The sequence below is a fragment of the Euleptes europaea genome, chromosome 7, assembly GCF_029931775.1.
Source record: "Euleptes europaea isolate rEulEur1 chromosome 7, rEulEur1.hap1, whole genome shotgun sequence".
Taxonomy (NCBI): Eukaryota; Metazoa; Chordata; class Lepidosauria; order Squamata; family Sphaerodactylidae; genus Euleptes; species Euleptes europaea.
In genome coordinates, this window is record NC_079318.1 from 82493577 (window position 1) to 82516275 (window position 22699).

General features: G+C 45.6%; 1 protein-coding gene across 1 annotated transcript; it reads right to left on the bottom strand.

Annotated features, from left to right (window-relative positions):
* Positions 1-702: 702 nt before the first annotated feature.
* On the bottom strand, positions 703-22508 carry PAQR6 (progestin and adipoQ receptor family member 6). Its single transcript, XM_056853263.1, has 7 exons — positions 22432-22508; positions 21523-21650; positions 20574-20779; positions 16791-16917; positions 9062-9158; positions 6894-7038; positions 703-974 (listed from the first exon to the last, which is right to left on the bottom strand). Exons 1-7 carry the CDS (start codon positions 22480-22482, stop codon positions 703-705), a joined length of 1026 nt encoding a protein of 341 aa, XP_056709241.1. The 5' UTR covers positions 22483-22508.
* Positions 22509-22699: the final 191 nt, after the last annotated feature.

The following is a 22699-nucleotide window of genomic DNA, read 5'->3' on the forward strand; positions in this document are numbered from 1 at the left end:
CTGTTAGAGCTCTCTCAGCCTCACCTACCTCAAAGGGTGTGTGTTGTGGGGAGGGGAAGGGGATTGTAAGAGGAGGAGGAGGAGCTGGTTTTTATATGCTGACTTTCTCTGCCACTTAAGGAAGAATCAAACTGGCTTACAATCACCTTCCCCTCCCGACAACAGACACCCTCTGAGGTAGGTGGGGCTGAGAGAGAACTAAGAGAGATGTGACTAGCCCAAGGTCACCCAGCTGGCTTCATGTGTAGGAGTGGGGAAACAAATCCAGTTCACCAGATTAGCCTCTGCCACTCATGTGGAGGAGTGGGGAATCAAACCCAGTTCTTCAAATCAGACACCACCGCTCTTAACCACTACACCAAGCCTGTTTGAGTCTCTCTTAAGTGGTAGAGAAAGTCGGCATATAAAAACCAACTCTTCTTCTTTTATGCACAGAACACTGGGGACACAAGTCCTTCCAACCCATTCAGCCGCATGGCTCCAACCAAAGTTTCTCTTTTTAAGGTGCTCAGTTAGGGGACACATTAAATTTGAGAGTCCTCTTAGGAAGGGTCCTGTATTCCTCCAGATACATCATATTGAGGTATAAGGTGCGCCGGGCTAAGCCAACTAACCCGAAGTGTTCGGAAGTTAAGAACCCAGAGCAAAAAAGAAGCTTCCCTCCCTTTCCCTCGGTACCAAAACAGCTGTCCTTGAGGACGGTCACTTGTCCTTGTGTCGCTCCGCCTCGGAGAGCGTGCTCTGCAGGATCGTGGCGGTGACGGAGGAGCGGAGGAGGGTGACGGTGAAGAACGCAATCAGAACCAGGTTCCCCAGCAGGGCGGTGCCGAGGGTGGCGAAAGTGCACGTGAAAGTGGACACCGGCGCATGGGTGCTCAGCCAGTCCCGGCGCAAGTGCAAGTCGCACAAGACGGCTTCCAGTTGGAAATGGGTGCCCACCACCGCGCAGATGTGGAACAGCTGGTGGCTGTGCCCTGTGGTGGGGTGAGAACAGAAAAAGTAATAAAAGAACAGTCAGTGCTAGCTGGTAGGTAAAGGTAGTCCCCTGTGCAAGCACCGGGTCATTCCTGATCCACGGGGTGATGTCACATCCCGACGTTTACTAGGCAGACTGTGTTTACAGGGTGGTTTGCCAGTGCCTTCCCCAGTCATCTTCCCTTTACCCCCAACAAGCTGGGTACTCATTTTACCAACCTCGGAAGGATGGAAGGCTGAGTCAACCTTGAGTGGCTACCTGAAAGTGTATATATTCTACGTTTCAACATGAGCCCCACAGAAGCAAAGAATTCAGCATCCTGAGAATCTCAGCCTTTTTTCTGTTTAAAAAAAAATTGACACCAAATCTCTAGTCCTTATGTCTCCCAAGGGAAGCTTAAAAGTGTATGGGGGAGAAATCTCAAAATTATTGTTTATTAGCAAAATGCCTGGTATTGTGATGACTGAAAGCTCTGTATTACAAGGACTGCTGAGCTGCCCCTTGCCCATGGCAATACCAGGCTCCGACCAGATAATACACTAAACATCCCCCATAGACTCCCAGCATTTTTAAAAACTCACCAGATGCAACAGGGGCCCAATTCAGACCAGTACCTGTTGGAAGTGAAGGACTTTGCGCTGTCTCTTAACCTCAGACTCCAGAGGGGGACAAGACTAGTGAGTCAGAGAGATAGAGGGGAAAAGACACTGGGGCATCCTTTCTCTACTGCTCTGACCTATCCCTTTGATGTGTAGATTGCTACTCTTAGGGAAACTTCCTTCCTTCCTGCTTCTTCCTCACTTCCTCCCCCACACCGGCACCTCTTCTCCATCTTGCAGCTGTGAGGGAAGGACGCAAGTCCTGGATCTCCCTCCATCCTAGTTAGTTAGAATAGATAGGGAACTGTATTTTACTCTATCCTATCCAGAAATGGATTTCCTACAATAAACTAAGTATATTAGTTGAACAGACAAAAGGCTCTGAGCAATTTTGTTCCTGGCACACACAGAAGTTTGGATCGGGCTTCTCTGCGCACAACAAGGATCTGGGCACAACAAAGCCCTCATAATCCAACAGGTTGTGGGCACCAGTGTTCTGGATCCAACAGATTAAGGGTACCAGCCCAGAGTTCTGGATCTACCCGGTTTGGAAAGCCCACAGTCCTGGACTTAAGATTTTGTGGTAAACTCAGAGTAAGCTGCAAAGCTTTTGACTCATAAGCTGCAAAGCTTTTGGATCATGAAAAGCTATGGCTGGTTTTAAAGGAAATGGGTGTGCCACTACATCTGATTGTTTTAATGCGCAACCTGTACTCTGGACAAGAGGCCACAGTTAGAACAGAATATGGAGAAACGGAATGGTTTCCAATTGGCAAAGGTGTCAGACAAGGATGTATTTTATCTCCCTATCTCTTCAATCTTTATGCAGAACATATAATTAGGAAAACTGGATTAGATTTAGATGAAGGTGGAGTGAAAATTGGAGGGAGGAACATTAATAATTTGAGATATGCCGATGACACTACATTATTTGCAGAAAATAGTGAAGATCTGAAATGACTACTGCTGAAAGTAAAAAGAGAAAGTGCCAAAGCAGGACTACCGCTGAACATCAAGAAAACAAAAGTAATGACTACAGGAGAATTACTCAGCTTTAAGGTTGACAATGAGGAAATTGAAATTGTTGAAGACTTTCTATTCCTTGGCTCCATCATCAACCAAAAGGGAGACTGCAGCCAAGAAATCAGAAGGAGATTGAGACTGGGAAGGGCAGCCATGAAGGAGCTAGAAAATATTTTGACGTGTAAGGATGTGTCACTGGCCACCAAGACTAGATTAATTCATGCCATCATATTCCCTATTACTATGTATGGGTGTGAAAGCTGGACAGTGAAGAAAGCTGATAGGAAGAAAATAGATTCTTTTGAAATGTGGTGTTGAAGGAGAGTGTTACGGATTACGTGGACTGCCAAAAAAACAAATCAGTGGGTTATAGATCAAATCATGCCTAAACTGATCCTAGAAGCTAAAATGACTAAACTGAGGCTGTCATATTTTGGTCACGTCATGAGACAACAAGAGTCACTGAAAAAGACAGTCATGCTAGGAAAAGTTGAGGGCAGCAGGAAAAGAGGAAGACCCAACAAGAGATGGATTGACTCAATAAAGGAAGCCACAGCCTTCAATTTGCAAGATCTGAGCAAGGCTGTCAAAGATAGGACATTTTGGAGGACTTTCATTCATAGGGTCAACATGAGTCAGAAGCACACAGAACACAGAACACACACACACAGAGTAAGCTTTAGTACCTAAAGAGTTAAATTTGGCAAGCAACAATATAAATGAATCTCGCTACTTTGTTTTGGATTCAGGAGCTTAGGTGCACGCAACAAAGAGGAATTCTTTACTGAACTGATATTCCCAAAGAGGCTGTTTATCTTTGAAACGGTGTGTGTGTTAATGCAATGCAAAAGGGGGATGGAATTATCCATTGCAAGTTACCAAATGGCAAAGTGTGTGACTTTTTCTATTGAAGAATGTGCTGTATACTCCAGAATTTACCAGCAGTTTGATCTCTGTCTCTGAACTGGATGATGATGGCTTGAATTTAAGTGTTAAGAATGGGCAATGTACAGTTTCAAAGAATGGGAGACTTTGTATGATTGCTACTAAATGCCAAGGCCTTTACTATATAAAAGAGGGCATCCAAGCCCTGCCACAGGAAGCAGACTTAAATGAATGATGTGATGACATTTCCAAAGCAAGAGATAAATATTGCCAAATCATGCAATCTAGCAAAATGTATACACCTTTGGCACAGGTGTTTGGGACATGCACATTTTCATGCAGTTAAGGAATTACAAAGGGAAGGATTGACTCAAGGCATTACTCTAGCTTAATGTGAATTTGATACTAACTGTGTCTGTTGCATTAAATCCAAAGGGAACAACAAACTGGAGAGCAAAGGAGTCACTGGACCTGATTCACAGAGATGTCTGCGGTCCACTACCAATGCCAACCATTGGCGGCTTTAGGTATTTTCTAACCTTTCTTGATGATTTTTCCAGATATACTGTTTTGTTCCTGCTCAGTGAGAAGTCACAAGTGTTTGTCAGGCTGAGAGACTATGTTTTACTCTATTCTATCCAGAAATGGATTTCCTACAATAAATGAAGTATATTAGTTGAACAGACAAAAGGCTCTGAGCAGTTTTGTTCTTGGCACAACCAGAGGTTTAGATTGGGCTTCTCTACGCACAACAGCCTTTAACAAGGATTTGGGCACAGCAAAGCCCTCATAATCCAACAGTCCCATGGCACATGGGAAGGGGGGGTTAAGCCTTTCCACTCACACCATTTCCCCAATCTAAAATGGCCCCGGGGAGCTCGCCATTCTCATTAGTTGGATGCCAGCTTCTGAGGTTCTAACTATATGTCCGCAGGTGTGATCTGTGTCCACCGCAGATCCTGTCAGACACACACCTGCTGGAATTTCTTTGGTTGCATAACTGAAATCCCAGATGTGCAAGGGCCCAGGTCAGATCTGATGATGTACAGATGGGTTTGTTCAGCCCCTGTCCTTTCCTCAGTTGAGAGACCCCAATTTGATCCCCAGTCTCCTCTTAGTTGTTTTGAAGGCCTTGAAAGTCTAAGTGCATTGGGGATCCCTGGGATAGGTTTCAGAGAACACATCTGGTTTGCCATGTCCAGAGCATATTTCAGCACATAGGCAGGATGCATAAAGCGTTTACATACTCCCTCCCACCAGCTCCCAGGCATGCATAATATGATCATATCCCTGCTTCAAGGGGTACTTCATCAGAGCAATATGAACCATTAAAGATCACCTCCGATCCATCAAAGCAGCATAACATCTGATCGACTCAGGATAAGCCATCATGAAGAATGTTTTACCATTGTTTCATACACAGTTCTTTGTTGATATGCTAAAACAAAGGATCATAGAGTTGGAAGGGGCCATACAGGCCATCTAGCCCACCCCCCTGTTCAATGCAGGATCAGCCTAGAGCATCCCTGACAAGTGCTTGTCCAGCCTCTGCTTAAAGACAGCCAGTGAGGGGGAGCTCGACACCTCCCTAGGTAGCTGATTCCACTGTCAAACTCAAAAAATTTTCTCCCTAATATCCAGCCAGTACCTTTCCACCCACAATTTAAACCCATTATTGTGAGCCCTGTCCTCTGCTGCCAACAGGAACAATCCCCACCTTGGAATGTCAAGTGTTACTTCCTAACCTTTCTGTCCGATTTGGGTAACAGATATTGTCAAACTGCCCCATCACATTCAAAATTTATTTCTTGGATCAATCTTGATCCTGGGAAAGTGGGATCCCATGCTGAGCTACAGGGCTATTCCTCATATAAGGACTAGCCCAAGTCGGCAAAAGTGTGCCCGGTTCTCCCACTACCTGGATACCCCTGCAACTGCTTTGCGGGCTTCCCTTTCTCTCCTCAATACCTGCCACCTTGGACTTCTGCTGCACGGACTCATGCTGATCCTCCGCTTCTCACTCACCTTGAGTCAGGTAGTATCGCCCTTCTGAACCTCCTTCCCTCCCGAGCTTTGTCTCTTCCCCCATCCTCACCCAACCTTCATAGTAAGTGCATGTGTGTGTTTATTGGGAGAGAGAGGGGGGGTTTATCCTTGGTTTTACCTGTGGTTATATTTGTGGTTTTAAAGGTTTGCAGTTTTGGTCTACCTCTAGTTGTGTGTCTGAGTGCTAACAAGTAAATATTTCATTAAGTTTGAATCAGTTTGTTACTCTTTCTCTTGGGAACATTGTGCAGGAATAAAACCTTCCCATGCACTGACAAAAGATCCTTTTGTTTATCTGGCTGGAGACTGTTAACAAGCTAATTTCCCCCCTCTCTGGTTCCAGTTCGAGTAACAGGGTGGTGGTGGAAAGTGCTATCAAGTTGCACCTGACTTATGGCGACCCTGTAGGGTTTGCAAGACACATTCAGAGGGGGTTTGCCACTGCTACGGGGTAGCACCCTAGACTTTCTTGGTGGTCTCCCATTCAAGTACTAATCAGGGCTAACTAACCCTGCTTAATTTCCAAGGTCTGATGAGATCGGCCTAGCCTGGGCAATACAGATGGGACAGAAATAAAGTTTCCCAAGTTTCTGAGGAAGGGACCAAATAACGGCTCCCCAGGGCCCTTTTAAGTCAGGAAAATGGCACAGGGGGAAGGCTTCAGCCCACTCTACCCATGCATCAATACAGATTGGGCCCCTGCATACTTAGGAACAGTTCTGTTTCTCCACTGGGGAGAAAGGTGAGGTATAAATGAAATAAATAAATAAATAACAGTATCAACACAGAATTCCCAGCGCAGGTCTATTTAACTGTACCTGTGGCAAATATGGGACAGACCCATAAACATTTGAACAAAAAGGTTTTAGTCTCTCTTATGACAGTATTGTAGGCTGCAGCTTCAGTGATTTTCACAAATCCTTGATGGTCTCCTGTCCAAGTACTAACCAGGGCCAATCCTGTTTACCTTCAGAGATCTGATGAGATTGGGCTAGGCTGGGCTAGCCAGGTCAGGTCTTATTCATTTGACCTCAGAAACATGAGGATTAATGATTCAGATACGCTAAAATACATGTGAACACTTGGATTGGTGTGAGGTTTATGGAATAGGGTTGCCAGGTCCCCCCCTGGCTACCAGAGGGGGATAGGGTTGCCAGATCCAGGTTAGGAAACTCCTGGAGATTTGGGGGTGGAGCCTGGAGAGGACAGGGACCTCAGTGGGGTACAATGCCATAGAATCCAGCCTGCAAAGCATCCGTTTTCTTCAAGGAAACTAATTTTTAGTCTGCAGATGAGCTGTAATCCCACCAGGAAGTAAGATAGCGCCATCTAGTGAGGAAGGTTAGCCACAGCCCTGCTCTTACCAATGTAATCGAAGCGACCTGGAGCCAGGCGTTCCGGCAGGTGGGATGCAAAGAGGAAGCCGGTGAGGAGGGCGAAGAAAAGGTGATAGAAGTAACCGACTATGGCGTCATTCCAAGTACAGTCTTCATCAAAACAGAAGAAAAGCTGAAAGAAGAAGAAATGTGAGCCAGCAATGGAAGGAATCAAGATTATTGAGGGTGGCAAGTGAGGAAACAATTATTCTAACGAACCCATAGTAACAACACAAAAAAAAGCAAACATAAAATGATTTACTTGGGATTAATCTGGAGGGGAAACCAGGTGAACAGCTAGGTAGCTGATGAGAGTGTAGCCTTCTGTGTGTGTGTGTGTGTTAAGTGCAGTCAAGTCGCTTCTGACTCATGGCGACCCTATGAATCAATGTTCTCCAAAACATCCTATCTTTGACTGCCTTGCTCAGATCTTGCAAATTGAGGGCTATGGCTTCCTTTATTGAGTCAATCCATCTCTTGTTGGGTCTTCCTCTTTTCCTGCTGCCCTCAATTTTTCCTAGCATGGCTGTCTTTTCCAGTGACTCTTGTCGTCGTCTCATGATGTGACCAAAGTACGACAGCCTCAGTTTAGTCATTTTAGCTTCTAGGGTCAGTTCAGGCATGATTTGATCTGTAACCCACTGATTTGTTTTTTTGGCAGTCCACTGTAGCCTTCTACAGATGACATTTCAGGAGCTGAAATCAACATATGTAGGGGGATCCAGAGTGGTGTGGTGGTTAAGAGCGGCGGACTCTGATCTGGAGAGCCAGGTTCGATTCCCCACTCTTCCGCATGAAGCCAGCTGGGTGATCTGTGGCCAGAGTTCTCTCAGAACTCTCTCAGCCCACACGGAGGCAGCCAATGGGAAAACCACCTCCTAACATCTCTTGAGGCACTGGCAAGCCATCCCGTAAACTTACTCTGCCTAGTAAACGTCTGGATGTGACGTCACCCCATGGGTCAGGAATGAACCGGTGTTTGCACAGGGGACCTTTACCTTTACCTTTTAACGTCTCTTGCCTTGAAAACCTTACAGGGTCGCCATAAGTCAGCTGCAGCTTGAGGGCTCTTTCCATCACCACCAGGGGGAAATCAAGCACAAACACTCTGACCCAAACCCTTGCCTAAGGGCCAAACTAGATAGGCTGTTTTTTAAAGAGGTGGGTCCACTCCACTGGGGAGGGGGCAGATGCCCTTCTTTGCCCCCACAGCAGCATTCCAAGCCCAAATGGTCTTTTTTTAAAACAGACATTCGTTGTAGCTGCTGTGCTCTTTAAAAAAAGAAAAAGAGAGAGAATGGCCAGTTTTACCTTCAGTGTGTCCTGGGAGACTGACAGGTTCTTCCACTGGTTTCTGAATTGCCACTTTAAATACCAGATTTGTGTCAGCCATCTCCAAGGGCTTGCAAATATCAGAGACAAAAACCAGGGCAAATCTCAACTCTCATTTTTGGGCAAGTCTCTAGCCTTTTCAGAATGTGCCTGGCAAAATCACAGAACCCATGTGTTAGGGTTGCCAACCTCCAGGTAGTAGCTGGAGATCTCCTGCTATTAGAACTGATCTCCAGATGACAGAGATCTGTTCGCCTGGAGAAAATGGCCGCTCTGGCAGTTGGCCCCTATGGCATTAAAGTCCCTCCCTTCCCCAAACCCTGCCTTCTTTAGGCTGTGCCCCAAAAACCTCCCACCAGTGGCAAGGAGGGACCTGGCAACCCTACCCATGTGTGGACTGAGTACCTAGGGATTTGCCCATGTATTCAGACATTACATTGGTACACCAGTGGGCCTGGATGCTGTACTGTCTTTTTCCCATGATGCAAAAACTAAATTATGCAAGGTAATCCAATGTTGCTCTCTCTATTACTCACAGCACAGAGGACACACAGAGAGAGAGCATTAGCATGTGCTGGGGGCCATGCTGCTTCCATAATTAGGGTTGCCACCCTCCAGGTACTAGCAGGAGATCTCCTGGTATTACAACTGATCTCCAGCCAATAGTGATCAGTTCACTTGGAGAAAACAGCCGCTTTGGCAATCGGGCTCTATGGCACTGAAGTGCCTCCCCTCCCCAAAGCCCGCCCTCCTCAGGCTCTGCCCCCAAAACCTCCCACCGGTGGTGAAGAGGGACCTGGCAACCCTATCCATAATCAGCCTACCCGGTAGAACAGCGGTATGTTGTCAAAGATGAAAGGGTAGACAAAAGCTGCTGTCCTCAAGGTCTTGCTCAGAGGAGGGCACTCCAGTTCCAGGAATCTAGGGACCGAGAAAGTCAGAAAGAAGGAAGTTGTAATTAAATGCATCTTGGAAACGTAGCCAAAGCAACCCACAGACAGACAAAGAGGAGCCTTTGAAAAGCAGCTTGTACTTAACACATAGCAGCATAGCTGTCTTTAAAGGGAGACTGCACAAATTCATGGCAAAGAGAGCTGCAAATGGCTACCAGCCACGATGGATAAACAGAACCTCTCTATTCAGAGGAAGTCTACCTATAAATAATCATTTCGGGGGGGGGATAACAAATAGGGAGAGGGCTGTTACCCTTGTGCCTTTGTTGGTGGTCTTCCTGGGGGCATCTGGATGGCCACCAAGGGTAACAGAATGTTGGAGCGGAGTGATAAGAAGCGATCAGGGAAAAGAAAGACACTGTCGATGAAGGGGACTAGAAGTGAGGACTAGAAGCCTGATGTTGACACAGAGTGTAAGAACCTAAAGAGAGAGATAGTATGGTCCTAGCTTCCTCAACTCCCTCAGTTTTTCCCCTCCCCTTTATCGGATTCTTGTCAACCAATAATGGTGCAGGTGAAGAAATCAACTGTTTAGAAACCTTATTTTACTAAAATAATTTGCCTTTCATTTATTTAGGGTATTTCTATGCGGCTTCAGGAGGCTTACAATTAAAGCCATTGGACATAAGCAGCATAAAAACTATCCCTAGAAGCAGACCATTAACAAGCTGATAAAACCCCTAGTTAAAATTCTGGGTAAAAAGATGCATTTTGACCAGGTACCTAAAAGAAAGTAAAGTAGGAACCAGGCAAGCCTCAAGGGGGAGGGCATTTCAGAGGCAAGGTGCCACCACAGAAAATGCCCTGTCTCTCGTTGCCACCCACCTCACCTCTGAAGACAGAGGCACAGAGAGCAGGGCTTGAGTGGAAGATCTTAACTGGTAGGCTGGATGGTACGGGAGGAGACAGTCCTTGTAGTTCAAGGTATCACACAGTTCCAAATTAAAACCTTACATCAGGGGTGGGGAACCTTTTTTCTGCCAAGGGCCATTTGGATATTTATAACATCATTTGCGGGCCATACAAAATTATCAGCTTAATTAAAACTAACCTGCTATATTTGGTCAAACATTTAACTAAGAGGCACGACCGGAGACGGCTCCAAGTGTCTGCCACGTAGTTTCTCCACGGCCTGGGTGGGAAAGGGTTAACAGTTTCTTGGGTGGTCCTAGCAGCTCCACAGCTAACGACTCTTCCGCAAGGGGGGAAAAAGGTTTCTTTCCTCAGCTAAACAAACTCACCTCCACCTTGAATAGAGGCTATTCCTGTCCCGGGAGGGGGCGGATCACCAGTCTTAGATCCTTCTGAGCTAGAGATCTGCCAGGACCCACAAAGGGCCAGAGCAAATGATTTCGCGGGCCTTATACGGCCCCCGGGCCTGACGTTCCCCACCCCTGCCTTACATAGTGCAATAAAACCCTGTTAACCTGGCCACCCCCAAAACCTGCAGCTTAAACCCCATTAAAAGCCCTGGCAAACAAAACAGTTCTATGTGTATGTGTAAAGTGCCGTCAAGTCACAGCTGACTTATGGAGAACCCATAGGGTTTTCAAGGCAAGAGGCTAACAGGTGGTTCGGCATTGCCTTCCTCTGCCCAACCATGGCATTCCTTGGTCATCTCCCATCCAATTACTAACCAGAGCTGACCCTGCTTAGCTTCGGAGATCTGAGGAGATCAGGCTAGCCTGGGCCATCCAGGTGAGGGCAAAACAGTTCTATAGCACCTGCTAAAAAACTCCGAAAGACCAAGCCCCTACCCCTCCTTGAACATGTTCTACAAGATGGGCACCACTTTTGAAAAGGACTAAGCTCCAATAGGCTCCAAGTAGACAACCTTAAGCAGGTAGAGAGCTAAAACTAGTACACAGGGATCACTCTCCTGCTATACTGGAGATTGTGGCACAATTCCTGAGACTTGCTATGAACGTTCGTCAGCAAGTTAAGTAAAGGGCTTTTATTAATTCCACCATTCTTTTATCTATTGTGTTTTATTCTTGTCAGAAATGTTCAACTGCAATAATGTTATGTTACTATGCAGACGCCCCATGTTTTGATTTTATGCCAATAAAGGAGATTGTTGTTGCTGTTGTTAGTACACAGGGACATCTGGGAAGAGATGCCCTTAGATAGGATTGCCACTGCCAGACCTGCCTGGCAACCCTTGGAAGCAATGAGGGGACAGAGACTTTAAAAACTGAAATTGAATGATGTGATACCACTCCCAGTTTCGGACCCATGTAGCAAGAGATTATATAATCTGTGGCACCTGGTCGGCCACTGTGTGAGCAGACTGCTGGACTTGATGGGCCTTGGTCTGATCCAGCAGGGCTTTTCTTATGTTAATCGCTTGTCCTGCAGATCGTGTATGTTTCCCTGCTGCAAGGGCTCATATCAGGTTCTACTATCGGTAAACTCTGATTGCGTAAGGTTTCTCTTTTTATCTTTGACAGCTAATTAAAAGAGTTACAGAAATACTAGATTTATTGCCCTTTAACAGAGATCAAGAGTTAAGCTTGGCCTTCTAATGTTGCTTTAGAAAAGATAATGAGCACATATCAGATGCACCCGTTGGATTATTTCACCAGTAGTTATACCTTTAGTTAAGAGCCATTAATTTATCTAGACAGTAATCACAGGCTTCAGTTAAGAAAGATTGAACACAAGATAAGACTGCTCTTTTTCTATAAAAATGCGTTGATTTGCTTATCGCATCAGATTTTTCTGGATAGAACTCTCAGAAGAGATTAGGTGAGGTTTCTCTGTGTGTGAGTGTGTGTGACAGACAGACAGACACTTGGGTTTATAGAAAAATTCCTAAAAGCAGTTTAAGACAACCTGAAAGCAGGTTAGCATTAAATTTTAGTTATTTTAATATGATTGAGCAACAGTAAGAGCTTTTTTCACTTTGACACTTCTTTTTGCAGCAGCTGTAAGGTTAATTTGTGCATGGTTATATTTTCTAACGTCTTGTCTAATAAAGGGAACTATTTCTTTTTTTCAATAAAAGATAAAACTATCTGAAGGTTTTCCACCTCGTTTGCTGGTCTTAGTTCAAAGAACAGAACTCACAATTAATTCATCTGTACTTCCAGAAATTAAACTTTTATCAGACAGATCACAATTAATTCATCTGTACTTCCAGAAATTAAACTTTTATCAGACAGATCCTGGAGATATCTGAGGCTGAGCATTTTAATAAATTAATCCTTATACACTGGGGGAGGCAATGGCAAACCACCCGGTAAACAGAGTCTGCCTAGTAAACATCAGGATGTGACGTCGCCCCATGGATCAGGAGTGACCTGGTTCTTGCACAGGGGACCTACCTTTACCTTTACTATATAGCACAAATTAGTCCAGATTCTCTATTTAGATGTGTCAGTAAAACATCTTGTGACACTGGAAGTGACATCATGATATCAGTGAAATTTCTCAAATGTCTGTGGTTAGAAACCATAGAGATTTGGGAAATTACTTACAGTGTCACTCACTGGGATATAACTTCTAGGTCTAAAACCAGAAGTGATGTCATGGCATCACATGACACCAACTTATTGGCCCATTTTGTTCCCATTGCTTCATGGAGAAGCAGCAGGAGCACACACCTTGAGAATGGGAGCCTGAGGCCAGGTCTCCTGCTATAGCAGAAGACTTCCCAGCCTTGGTCCCCTGATCCCTGCCAATGCTCCATAGGGCATCAGGGGGGAATGGAGGGGGTCTGGTGTTGTGCCAGTGCATGACATCTCTTCTAGCATGAAACTGGAAGTGACATCATTGCATCAGCACAACACTGTAGGATTCACCTGGAGCGCCACCCTAAGTCAATCACTTTGGATTTTGTGCTGAAAGTTATATCATACATTAGTGTGATGCCAAATTCCTTGTCCCTGCACCTGCCTGTTTCTCCAGCTGGTTGTCAGCTAGCCTAGCAACCCTAGTAGGCTACCTCACAACCCTATCCTTAGGGTTTGTGGGTCTTAGGGCTTGAGGGGCTTTAAAGGTCATAGCCAGCATTTAAAATTAAACTGGGAAACCAAGTGACTACCAATATAGCTGTTTCAAAATAGACAAGATATCCCTGTTGGCTAGCCCTTGACAATAAATAGGCTGCCACTTTCTGAACTAAATGCAGTTTGTCTTCAAGGGCAGTCCCATATCGAGTATATTACAGTAGCCCAACTCTCCGCCCCCATCTCCTTCTCCAGGATTTGACAAACTGAGGCGTTTGAGCAGCCAACAAACTGTGCCCATATTTCTGCATCTGAGGAGCTCTGAGAAGGTAAAGAGGGCCGTGTGAACAGAAAGTGCCTGATGGTTATGTACTTTTTAAACTATCTGCCTGTCTCTTGGAGACTAACCAATGGTCAACGAAAATGGACCCTCCATGTCCTTTATACAGCTAAAAGACTCATATTATAACATTGGAATGATAAACGCCCACCTCTGGTAAATCAGTGGACTGAAGACCTTAGAACTCGTCAAGATTTGAAAGCATGGCATATGGATGGCAATTGCATATGGAATTGTTTTTAGATATTTCGAAACTGTTTATAAAAACAGGCAGTTCATGAGAGGAAGGGCATCTTGGCCATCTTCTGGGCATGGAGTAGGGGTCGCTGGGGGTGTTGTGGGGGAGGTAGTTGTGAATTTCCTGCATTGTGCAGGGGGTTGGACTAGATGACCCTGGTGGTCCCTTCCAACTCTATGATTCTATGACATATGTGTAGATTCACCACCACTGTTATATTTTTCTCTTAATGTATGCTATTTTTCTCTATATGTATACTCACACATTTCTTTAAAAAAAAAACACCTTTATTTTCCCCCTTCCTTTTTCTGTTTTTTGTTTGTTTTTTTAAAGAAAGGGGGGAAAGTATCTGACATGAATATTTTCCAGATTAAAATTATGCTTAATTAAAGACATTACTGGGAAACTCAAGCAATGAGATTCTGGAATAAGGGTTTTTCAGAGGCCTGAGGTGGAAAACTCTTAACCTGGCCCATTACTCTGATTATCTTGGGTCACGTTCCGCTGGCAGGTTTTTCTGTACAAACCTCACTGAAATTAATGGAAGTCCTTGTGCAGCTTTCATTCATTTTAATGAGGCCTATTCAGAAGTACCTGCCAGTGGATTGTGCCTGATGGGATTAGAGCTGTCTAATCACCCAAGTTGCCACCCTTCTTGGTACCTTGAGCCAAAGACCTCAGCACCCCTCACAGCAGGGCCGTTCATGTACCACAAAGCATCTTGGGAAAAGATACAAGTCTTGTGGCAATTCAAGATCCCATCCCATGTGAGGGGCCGTGGCTCAGTGGTAGAGCCTCTACTTGGCATGCAGACGGTCCCAGGTTCAATCCCTGGCATCTCCACTTAAAGGGACTAGTCAAGTAGGTGATGTGAAAGACCCCTGCCTGAGACCCTGGAGAGCCGCTGCCAGTCTGAGTAGACAATACTGACTTGGATGGACCAAGGGTCTGATTCAGTATAAGGCAGCTTCATGTGTGTGAGAGTGAATGTGTTCAATAATTTAAAAAAGAACCCTTCAAAGTAAATTTCCTTCATGTGAGCAGTTGAAAGGGTGCCTGTGGAAGAGTTGTCTAAATTCTAGAATAAGCCCCTCTTGGTCACCCTCTGGAACCAACATTAGTAGAAAACAGGGAAATCTGGCACTTGGAACCTGAGAGAACGCCAGCCAAGAATGGAAACCAAAGGCAGCAGCCATTTTGAGATCCAATATTGTGAGAACGTTAAGTAAGGTTCCATACTTCAGTGTTTCGTGGCGTCATTTACAGCAGGAAATATTCTGAGATACACATCAGAGCAATTAATTTGAGATTAATCAGAGCTCTCTTCTGCTCCTCCACTCTGTTCTCAGGGGAAGCCGTCAAAACTTTCAGCCACGAGACGATGACCTGTACTCAGCCAACGACATACACGTCCTCCTCTGTGCTTCCCAGGAGCAGTTAAAACCTATTAAATGCTTGTGCAACGGAATACATAAATGTTCAACAAGCTAGCATCTAAAAAAATTACAAGTCCAGGAATGCTGCCATCTAGGGAGGAAGAAAAGGGAGATTTTATGGGGAGCCTCTATGAAATGTTGTCTAGCAACAGGAAACAGGAGGTGTGGCTGGCACCTTTGCAGCAGGGGGAGAGACCGGGAAACAGCCCAAAACAAGAGAGCCTCTAGACCCCTGCAAATAGAGACCACATTCCTAGACTTTGGGGGAGGTCTGGGACTGTTGGGATAACTCTTTGCCCCATATATCACTGTTTTCCCCTAGTACAAATATTCAGTTTACAGTAGCCCTAAATCAGTTATTCCTTTCCCCATGGGTAGTACCCTCTGGGATCAGGGACCATCATACCTGGAGTCCATGGGGTCACAAGCACAGTCTGTTTCCTTATGCAGATTGCTTTATTTATCAATCCAGACCCCTGAAGGTGTGATTCACTACACCCCACCTCAGGGTTACACTTAGGGTTGCCAGCCTCCAGGTGATCTCCTGCTATTACAACTGATCTCCAGCCGATAGAGATTCATTCACCTGGAGAAAATGGCCGCCTTGGCAATTGGACTCTATGGCATTGAAGTCCCTCCCCAAACCCTGCCCTCCCCAGGCTCCACCCCAAAAGCCTCCTGCCAGTGGCGAAGAGGGACCTGGCAACCCTAGTTACACTGCGCTACATAGAAGAGCCATGACGCTGCAACCTGCCAACTACTTTTGTTTTTTTTCTCCTGCCAGCCTCCTCCCATTTCCCCTTCCTCCTTTTTTATAGCCCCAGCCTCACACCTGGCCCGTGAGTTAAGCTCCACCCTCTTCTCCTCTATGCCCTGCCTCAAAAAAACACACCTGGGCCAGAGAGCCATTCTTCTTCCACCCAGGCTGACTCGCTGCCTCCACACCCTTTCAGCTTCCCTGGGCCAAACTGCCAGTGCTGCCCTGTTGCTGAGGCCATCCTGACTAGACCACTGTGCGTCTGATAACAAGAGCACTTTCCTTCTCTTCAGTCCCAGTTTCTAGCTACTTCCCAGAAATCTTCCAGCAGGTACTTAATGGGACAGAGATATTTATAACAAGAAAGACCAGCCCAGTGTGAACTAGGGTTACCAGCCTACTGGTGGGGCCTGGAGTTCTCCTGGAGTTATACCTGATCTCCAGACTACAGAGATCAGTTCCTAAATCACTTTTCACTTGTGTTTGTGTGTGTGTGTATAAATATATAGAAAATTCTGAGAAAGTGAAGAAAGCGGTTATTTCTGGCTGCTTGCAGAACATATTTCTTACTTAGAGCTGAAATGAATTCAGACAGAAGATTCTTAACCTTTTAACTTAGATTTGCTCAAAAAATTATTTGGTCTCAATGGACAACGCTCCCCATGCTGGATTTGGGGTTGGTGGGAATAGGAAAAACATACAGTTTAACCCAAACAATATGCCTTAATATTTGATAGTTAGATTTTAAGGTTGGGTTTAAACAAAATTGAGTTATCAGAATTTGGAATGTTTCAAAACTCAAAGTGCTGCATCTGAATTTGCACAAAAACTCAATTCATTTCAGCTCCTACCTGGGTACTGCAAGATAGTCTTACATACCGGGAGTAACAAGAGAGGCTTGTGCAGACAAAGGAATTAAAGGCGGCCACGGGGACAAAGTAATGGTGCAAAGGGCCGTTCACCCAGCGATCGGGCATTGTATAGGCTCCATACGTGAAAGCGCAGCCTATAAACAGACAAACACATGCTGTTAAGGGGAGTGACTCCACATGGTTCTCCAGTGTGCCTGCCACAGAGGTGCAAAAAATATGCACCTCTCTCCACATGGGGATTCTATGGTCTAGTCTACATGATACACTCACCACAGGGAACCTCCTGCTTTCTTGTGACACATTTGTTCACTTAGAAAGGTCACCACGTGCACTGGGCATCTGTTGCCACCTCAGGAACCCACCTGATCTTTTTGGCCCATGGCAATTAGATCTCAACAGTTCTTTTAGGAACGAGGCTCTTAGTATCTGTTGGGCATAGGTTTCTGATTCCAAAGAATCTGAAAGAATGAAGACTATCCAGCCATTTGTGTGTCTAGGGCTTTCCTTCAAAATAATGGCTTCTACAACTTCCTTTAGAAAGGTATCAAGGACTTTCTTTGATATGGAACCCCTGGAGCAACAAGTAGTGCTTGTGGGGAGACATTCTGATGGAAAAGCTTTAAAAGGGTTTAAAAGCAAACTTTTACATCACACAACACATATCACCCTTTGCAATGATCAACACTCATGGCAAGTAAACGGTCTGGGGCCCTCATACCTTCATGGCTGCCTCTCCAATTATGTCCCCCCAAGGAGCCTACGTTCCAGTACACAAAACCTCCTGGTGGTCCCTAGCCCAAAGTCAGTCCAGCTATCCTTGGCCAGGGCCTAGTCAGCCGTAGCCCCTGCCTGGTGGAACACTCAGCCTGTGGAGACCAGGGCCCTGCAGGATCTTTCCCAATTCTGCAGGGCCTGTAAGGCGGAGTTATTCTGCCAGACGTATGGTTGAGGGCAGCAGCAGTTATGTTCCATCTCTATTTACAATCTGGGACTGGCTGGCCACTGGTTCTATCACCACAGGTACTCCTTCTTTTGCCTTCGTCCCCCCTCCTTCTCCCAACTGTGATCAGTGGCTGCCAGTTTCCTGGCTTCACACAGTTTTAAATTGTATTTTATTGTTAACTGAAAGGTACTTTATTAATTGTTGTTAGCCACTCTGAGACCTGGTTTGTGGTGGGAGGGTGGGATATAAATTGAAACAAACAAACAAACATACTTGTCAGACATCATATCATCATCTAGGAAAGTGGTAAACTGTATCATGTAGACCAAGCCCTGTTCTCTTGTGGCTCAGACTCGGGTACAGACTGGGAATGATGGGGCGGTGCCTGGCTCATTGGGGGTGTAGCCTTATGGCACTTGATGGGGTAAGAGGTGGCACATAGATGGTCAGGGAAATAATCAGTCTGTGCCCAGTGTCTTTAAGAAGGATCCTGATGAACAGGGGAAGGAGAGATAACATCAAAAGCTCTCAAACCAAGCAGAAAACAGCCAATTCTGCTTGATTCTGGGCTCACCCTGAGATTTCACTTTTCTCCCGACAGAGAAGAAGGTGGCTCAACCTTAAGACTGGGCACTGCTATCACACCTTGAAGTTCTCATTCAGTTTTCAGTGGCTCCCACTGAGAGTCAGATGGGACAATAAGCAGCAGTCTGAGATGGGTAAAACCTGACCCTCATGCAGGTACTGAGATAGCAGGGTTTAACCACCAGCCTATTGCTATTAATTCATTCATTGGTGGGTGGGATTAAAGGTGAGGAACCATGGCTCGGTGATGGAGCATATACTTTGCAATGCAGAACCTAACCCTCTCTCGGGAACAGGACATGCCATATACCACTGTCCCCAGACCCTCCCAAGGGGGTCTGCACAATCAAATGAAGGTAAGCTGTGTATATGCAAAAAAAAAAAAAGTTAACCAATATGTTCATTTAAAAAGAGATAATGTTAAACAGAGCTTCTGCCTGAAATGTTGGAGAGGTAATCTTAAATTTAGGCATGAACTCATTTTCTGAGATTTTGTGGTTGGCTCTGCCTTTTGCAGTAGCCATTTTGTGTTTGGCTCCACCCCTTGTGGTAGCCATTTTGTGGTTGTGCCCACCATCCAGTGACAGAATTCCAAAGGTGCCCACAGGCTCAAAAAGGCTGGGGGCCCTTAGAGTAGACACTACTGAGCTAGGTGGACTGATTTGCCTGCCTCTGGATACGGCAGCTTCAAATTGGAGAGGATCCCTTGCTCTATGGCAAAACACATGCTTTGCTTCTAATGGGTCCCAGGTCCAATCCCTTGCCTCTCCAGTTGAAGAATCTAAGGCCTGATTTAAAAGTGATCCTTGTGAGCCAAATTTCCCCCCCAGGGGACTTTGCATGGCCTCTGGTTGTCTTTTAAAGCATGCACCAATTGTGCAAGTGGCTATGTGTGTTTAGATAGCACAATATCTGCAAGGGCCACTGTCATGTCACCTAGCACATGTTATTGTGAGTTGCACAGGTTGCGGGACAGTTTAAACAAGTTGCATGGGGAAGTTCCTGAACCTCGTCAGAGCCATGTTTCACTCAGGCCTCAAGTAGAAAGTGCTGGGAAAGGCATTTTCTCTGCCTGACAGCTACTGCCAATCAGAAACAAAACTAGGCTACAGAGACCAATCGTCTGAGAGTGCAATATATGACTTCATTGGTGGTGGGGAAGCTTGTCCGCTGCTCCTGACTGAGGGTGGCCTGGCCTCCACCCATAGAAACCCGAGGGTGTGCAATGCTATCCTCACCCAAAAGCCCTTGCGACACACAGGCCCATGTGCACAGCCCATCACAACATTTTATTTAGCAATGATTATTCACAAATACCAGCTTTGTGGCCACATTCCTAGAATCATGTTCAACTAACTAATTGTGCTCCATTAAGATGGTCATCGCCTTGACCTGGATGGTCTAGGTTAGCCCAATCTCATCAGATCTTGGAAGCTAAGCAGGTTTGGCCCTGGTTAGGACTTGGATAGGAGACACCCAAGGAAGTCCAGGTTTACTATGCAGAGGCAAGCGTTGGCAAACCACCTCTGATTGGCCTTGAAAACCCTACAGGGACACAGTCAGTCAGCTGTGACTTGACTTCACTCTCCACCACCAAGATGGACTTCACAATCCTGTGCTTTAGAAACAGAAGAGGTTTAAGCCTTTCTTGTTTGTTGATTTAGACATGATTCCCCACTTTTCTCCACAGTGGGAATCCAAAGCAGCTCACACCATTCTTTCCTCCTCCGTTCTATCCTTACAGCCACCAGCCTGTGAAGTGGGTTTGGCTGAGTGTGTGTGACCGGCCCGGCTGAGTGGGGATTACTACCACAGTCTCCCAGATCCTAGTCCAATTACATCACGCTCTGTGCTATCTGAGCCTGTCTGAATCTGCATGTAAAATCCAACCTCAGCATCTCCTGTGGCAAATCCATAGGACCCGCTTACAAGATCTGAGCTACTGACTAGCTCAGGATAAACAAAGCTGTCCAGCTGCAGAATAAATCTGAGGTTATCCAGCAGGCTAGATTAAGCAAAACTGTGCTATACATTTGTTTCCAGAAGAACAGAAGTTTTGGGTGGTGCCCTTCTCAAGTCTGATAAGTTTATTTAAATGTCCTTGCAGAAGAACTGAAATCCTGCAGTGAGCATCACTTGGATCCAGAGAGCTCAATTCTTCACCAGACCACCTTAGATCACCAATAGCATCTGGACAGCATTTGAGAGGTCTTGCAAAGAACGGTCCCTGCTGCTTTCCCTTTATCTGCATCATTGCCTTACCTAAACTGTAGAGGCTGAGCGATCCATAGTCCAAGAAGTAACAGATGTGCCTGGCGTGGGTCGACATGGTGCTGAAAGTGTGGGCACAGCTGGATGTGAAGGGGTAGAGGCAAACAAGCCACATATAGGCCAGGAAGGGCCAACTGTAGGTATCACGCCAAAAATCCAGACAGTAGGACAACATCAGGAATCGCCATAAGAAATACCTACAACGGGAGAACATTAAACATACTTGTTTCCTCCCACTGAATTTCACTGGTTACCTGTTTCTTCCAGATTGGTCTGTTTTATTCTTCTATTCCTCCAGGGTCACAGAGATGTGACTAGAAAGGCTGCTTTGGTTCTCTGTTGCCTTGCTGTGAACATTCTCAATGAAGTAAACAATCGACAAGGGTAGCCAAGCTTGTCATGGAAGACAACAGATAATATGAGTGGGGTGGGGAGATGGAGGGCCATGGCCAGAGACCAGGGTTGCTACCCTCCAGATACATGGACACATGAAGCTGTAATATACTGAATCAAACCAACTGTCCATCACGGTCAGTATTCTCTAAAATAAAGCTGTGTTGTTGAACTCAGTCTCTGATCTCGTGAATCCTTCCCATGCGGACTTAACAGATATCATGTTGGGCAGGTAGAACAGCAACAAAACAACACTTCTGTGCTCCTTTGTTTATTGACCAGACCACTTGGAGAACCAGACCACCTGGAAAAACCTGGGGGGGGGGGATACCGAGCAAAACTTTACATTTCTAATATCTCCTAGTTCCTGTCTGTAGCAAAGCGGCTATGAGACTGAAACCTGTATGTTGGTTCCTGTGCTACAAAAATTGCTGTGAAGCTGCCATAAAGCATATTGCCAAAAAATGCAGTAAGATACAACAGTGCAGCGGGTTGATCAATTACCAGCCATCCACAGAAGCATAATTAGAAGATGCCACTGATTTACCAGGTGGGGAGAAAATGTGTCCAAATGTTGATGGTTTCATTGTTCATTTGGAAAGAGCTGAGGATGCAGTCCAGGGCGGAGCTTTTGGGGTGACGGTAGCCCGAGATGATGCCATCTTCCCAGAAGATCTGCAGGACAACAGGTATTAGTATAGTAAGGTTATTAAGCAAGCGTAAAAAGAGGCGTTGGAGGAGAGTGTTACGGATACCATGGACTGCCAAAAAAACAAAAACAAATCAAGGCTGAACTGACCCTAGAAGCTAAAATGACTAAACTGAGGCTATCGTACTTTAGTCACATTATGAGAAGACAAGAATCACTGGAAAAGACAATCATGCTAGGAAAAGTGGAAGGCAGCAGGAAAAGAGGAAGACCCAACAAGAGATTGATGGACTCAATAAAGGAAGCCACAGCCCTCAATTTGCAAGATCTGAGCAAGGCTGTCAAAGATAGGACATTATGGAGGACACTGATTCATATGGTCTCCATGAGTCGGAAGCGACTTGACAGCACTTAACACACACTCAAAAAGAGGTCAGTTGTGGATAATTCCCCAGAACCATTATGGTTTAAACAAAGAAGACTGGATGAATTTTTATCCCCTAAATTTTTTATTACTAGTCTCAGCCTGGTCAGCAGAGCAGTATTTTCCAAGCAGATACAGTTCAGTTTCCAGCCACAGGACTTTAGAAATCCCAAGCTGGATAACTTGTCTAAATTCTTTGACTGTGGCAAGGCTGCTGAGCTGTTAACGGCCACGTAGCTTCCTGCACCACTTTATTTACCATGCTGGAGAGGAAGAGCAGTACCTGTTGAATTCCTGCCTGCCATGCTGTTCTTCAAAGCCTCTGCATGTACAAAGCAGGGGGCAGCCCTATGCTGTAAGATCTGGGTGAGCTATTTACTCACACGAGGTACTTGGTGGATCCTGAAGATCTGAGGCAGCTTTATTGTAAGCATTTCCGGTCACAGCAGAGACTTAAAAAAAAATTACTGTCAAAGTCAGCTTGGCTTGTGGGAGGACAAGATTTCGTCACGCTTCTTGGGCTGGCAGTGATCCTTTTCCCGCGGGTAGCTTTGTGGAAGTCCAACATTTGTGTCCTGATGTAACACAGGAAGAAGCAGGGTGGGGACACAGACACACACAAAAATAAAAATGAATTCAGCGAGGAAAACA

What these genes read in the sequence shown, in the direction of transcription:
- PAQR6 (XM_056853263.1), bottom strand. Translation starts at nt 22,482, where the DNA reads ATGCTTACAATAAAGCTGCCTCAGATCTTCAGGATCCACCAAGTACCT. An exon ending in ACACATTTTCTCCCCACCTG is followed by an intron (nt 20,780 to 21,522) that starts GTAAATCAGTGG and finishes CTCCCGTTGTAG; the next exon opens with GTATTTCTTATGGCGATTCC. An exon ending in ACATACCGCTGTTCTACCGG is followed by an intron (nt 7,039 to 9,061) that starts GTAGGCTGATTA and finishes TTCTTCTTTCAG; the next exon opens with CTTTTCTTCTGTTTTGATGA.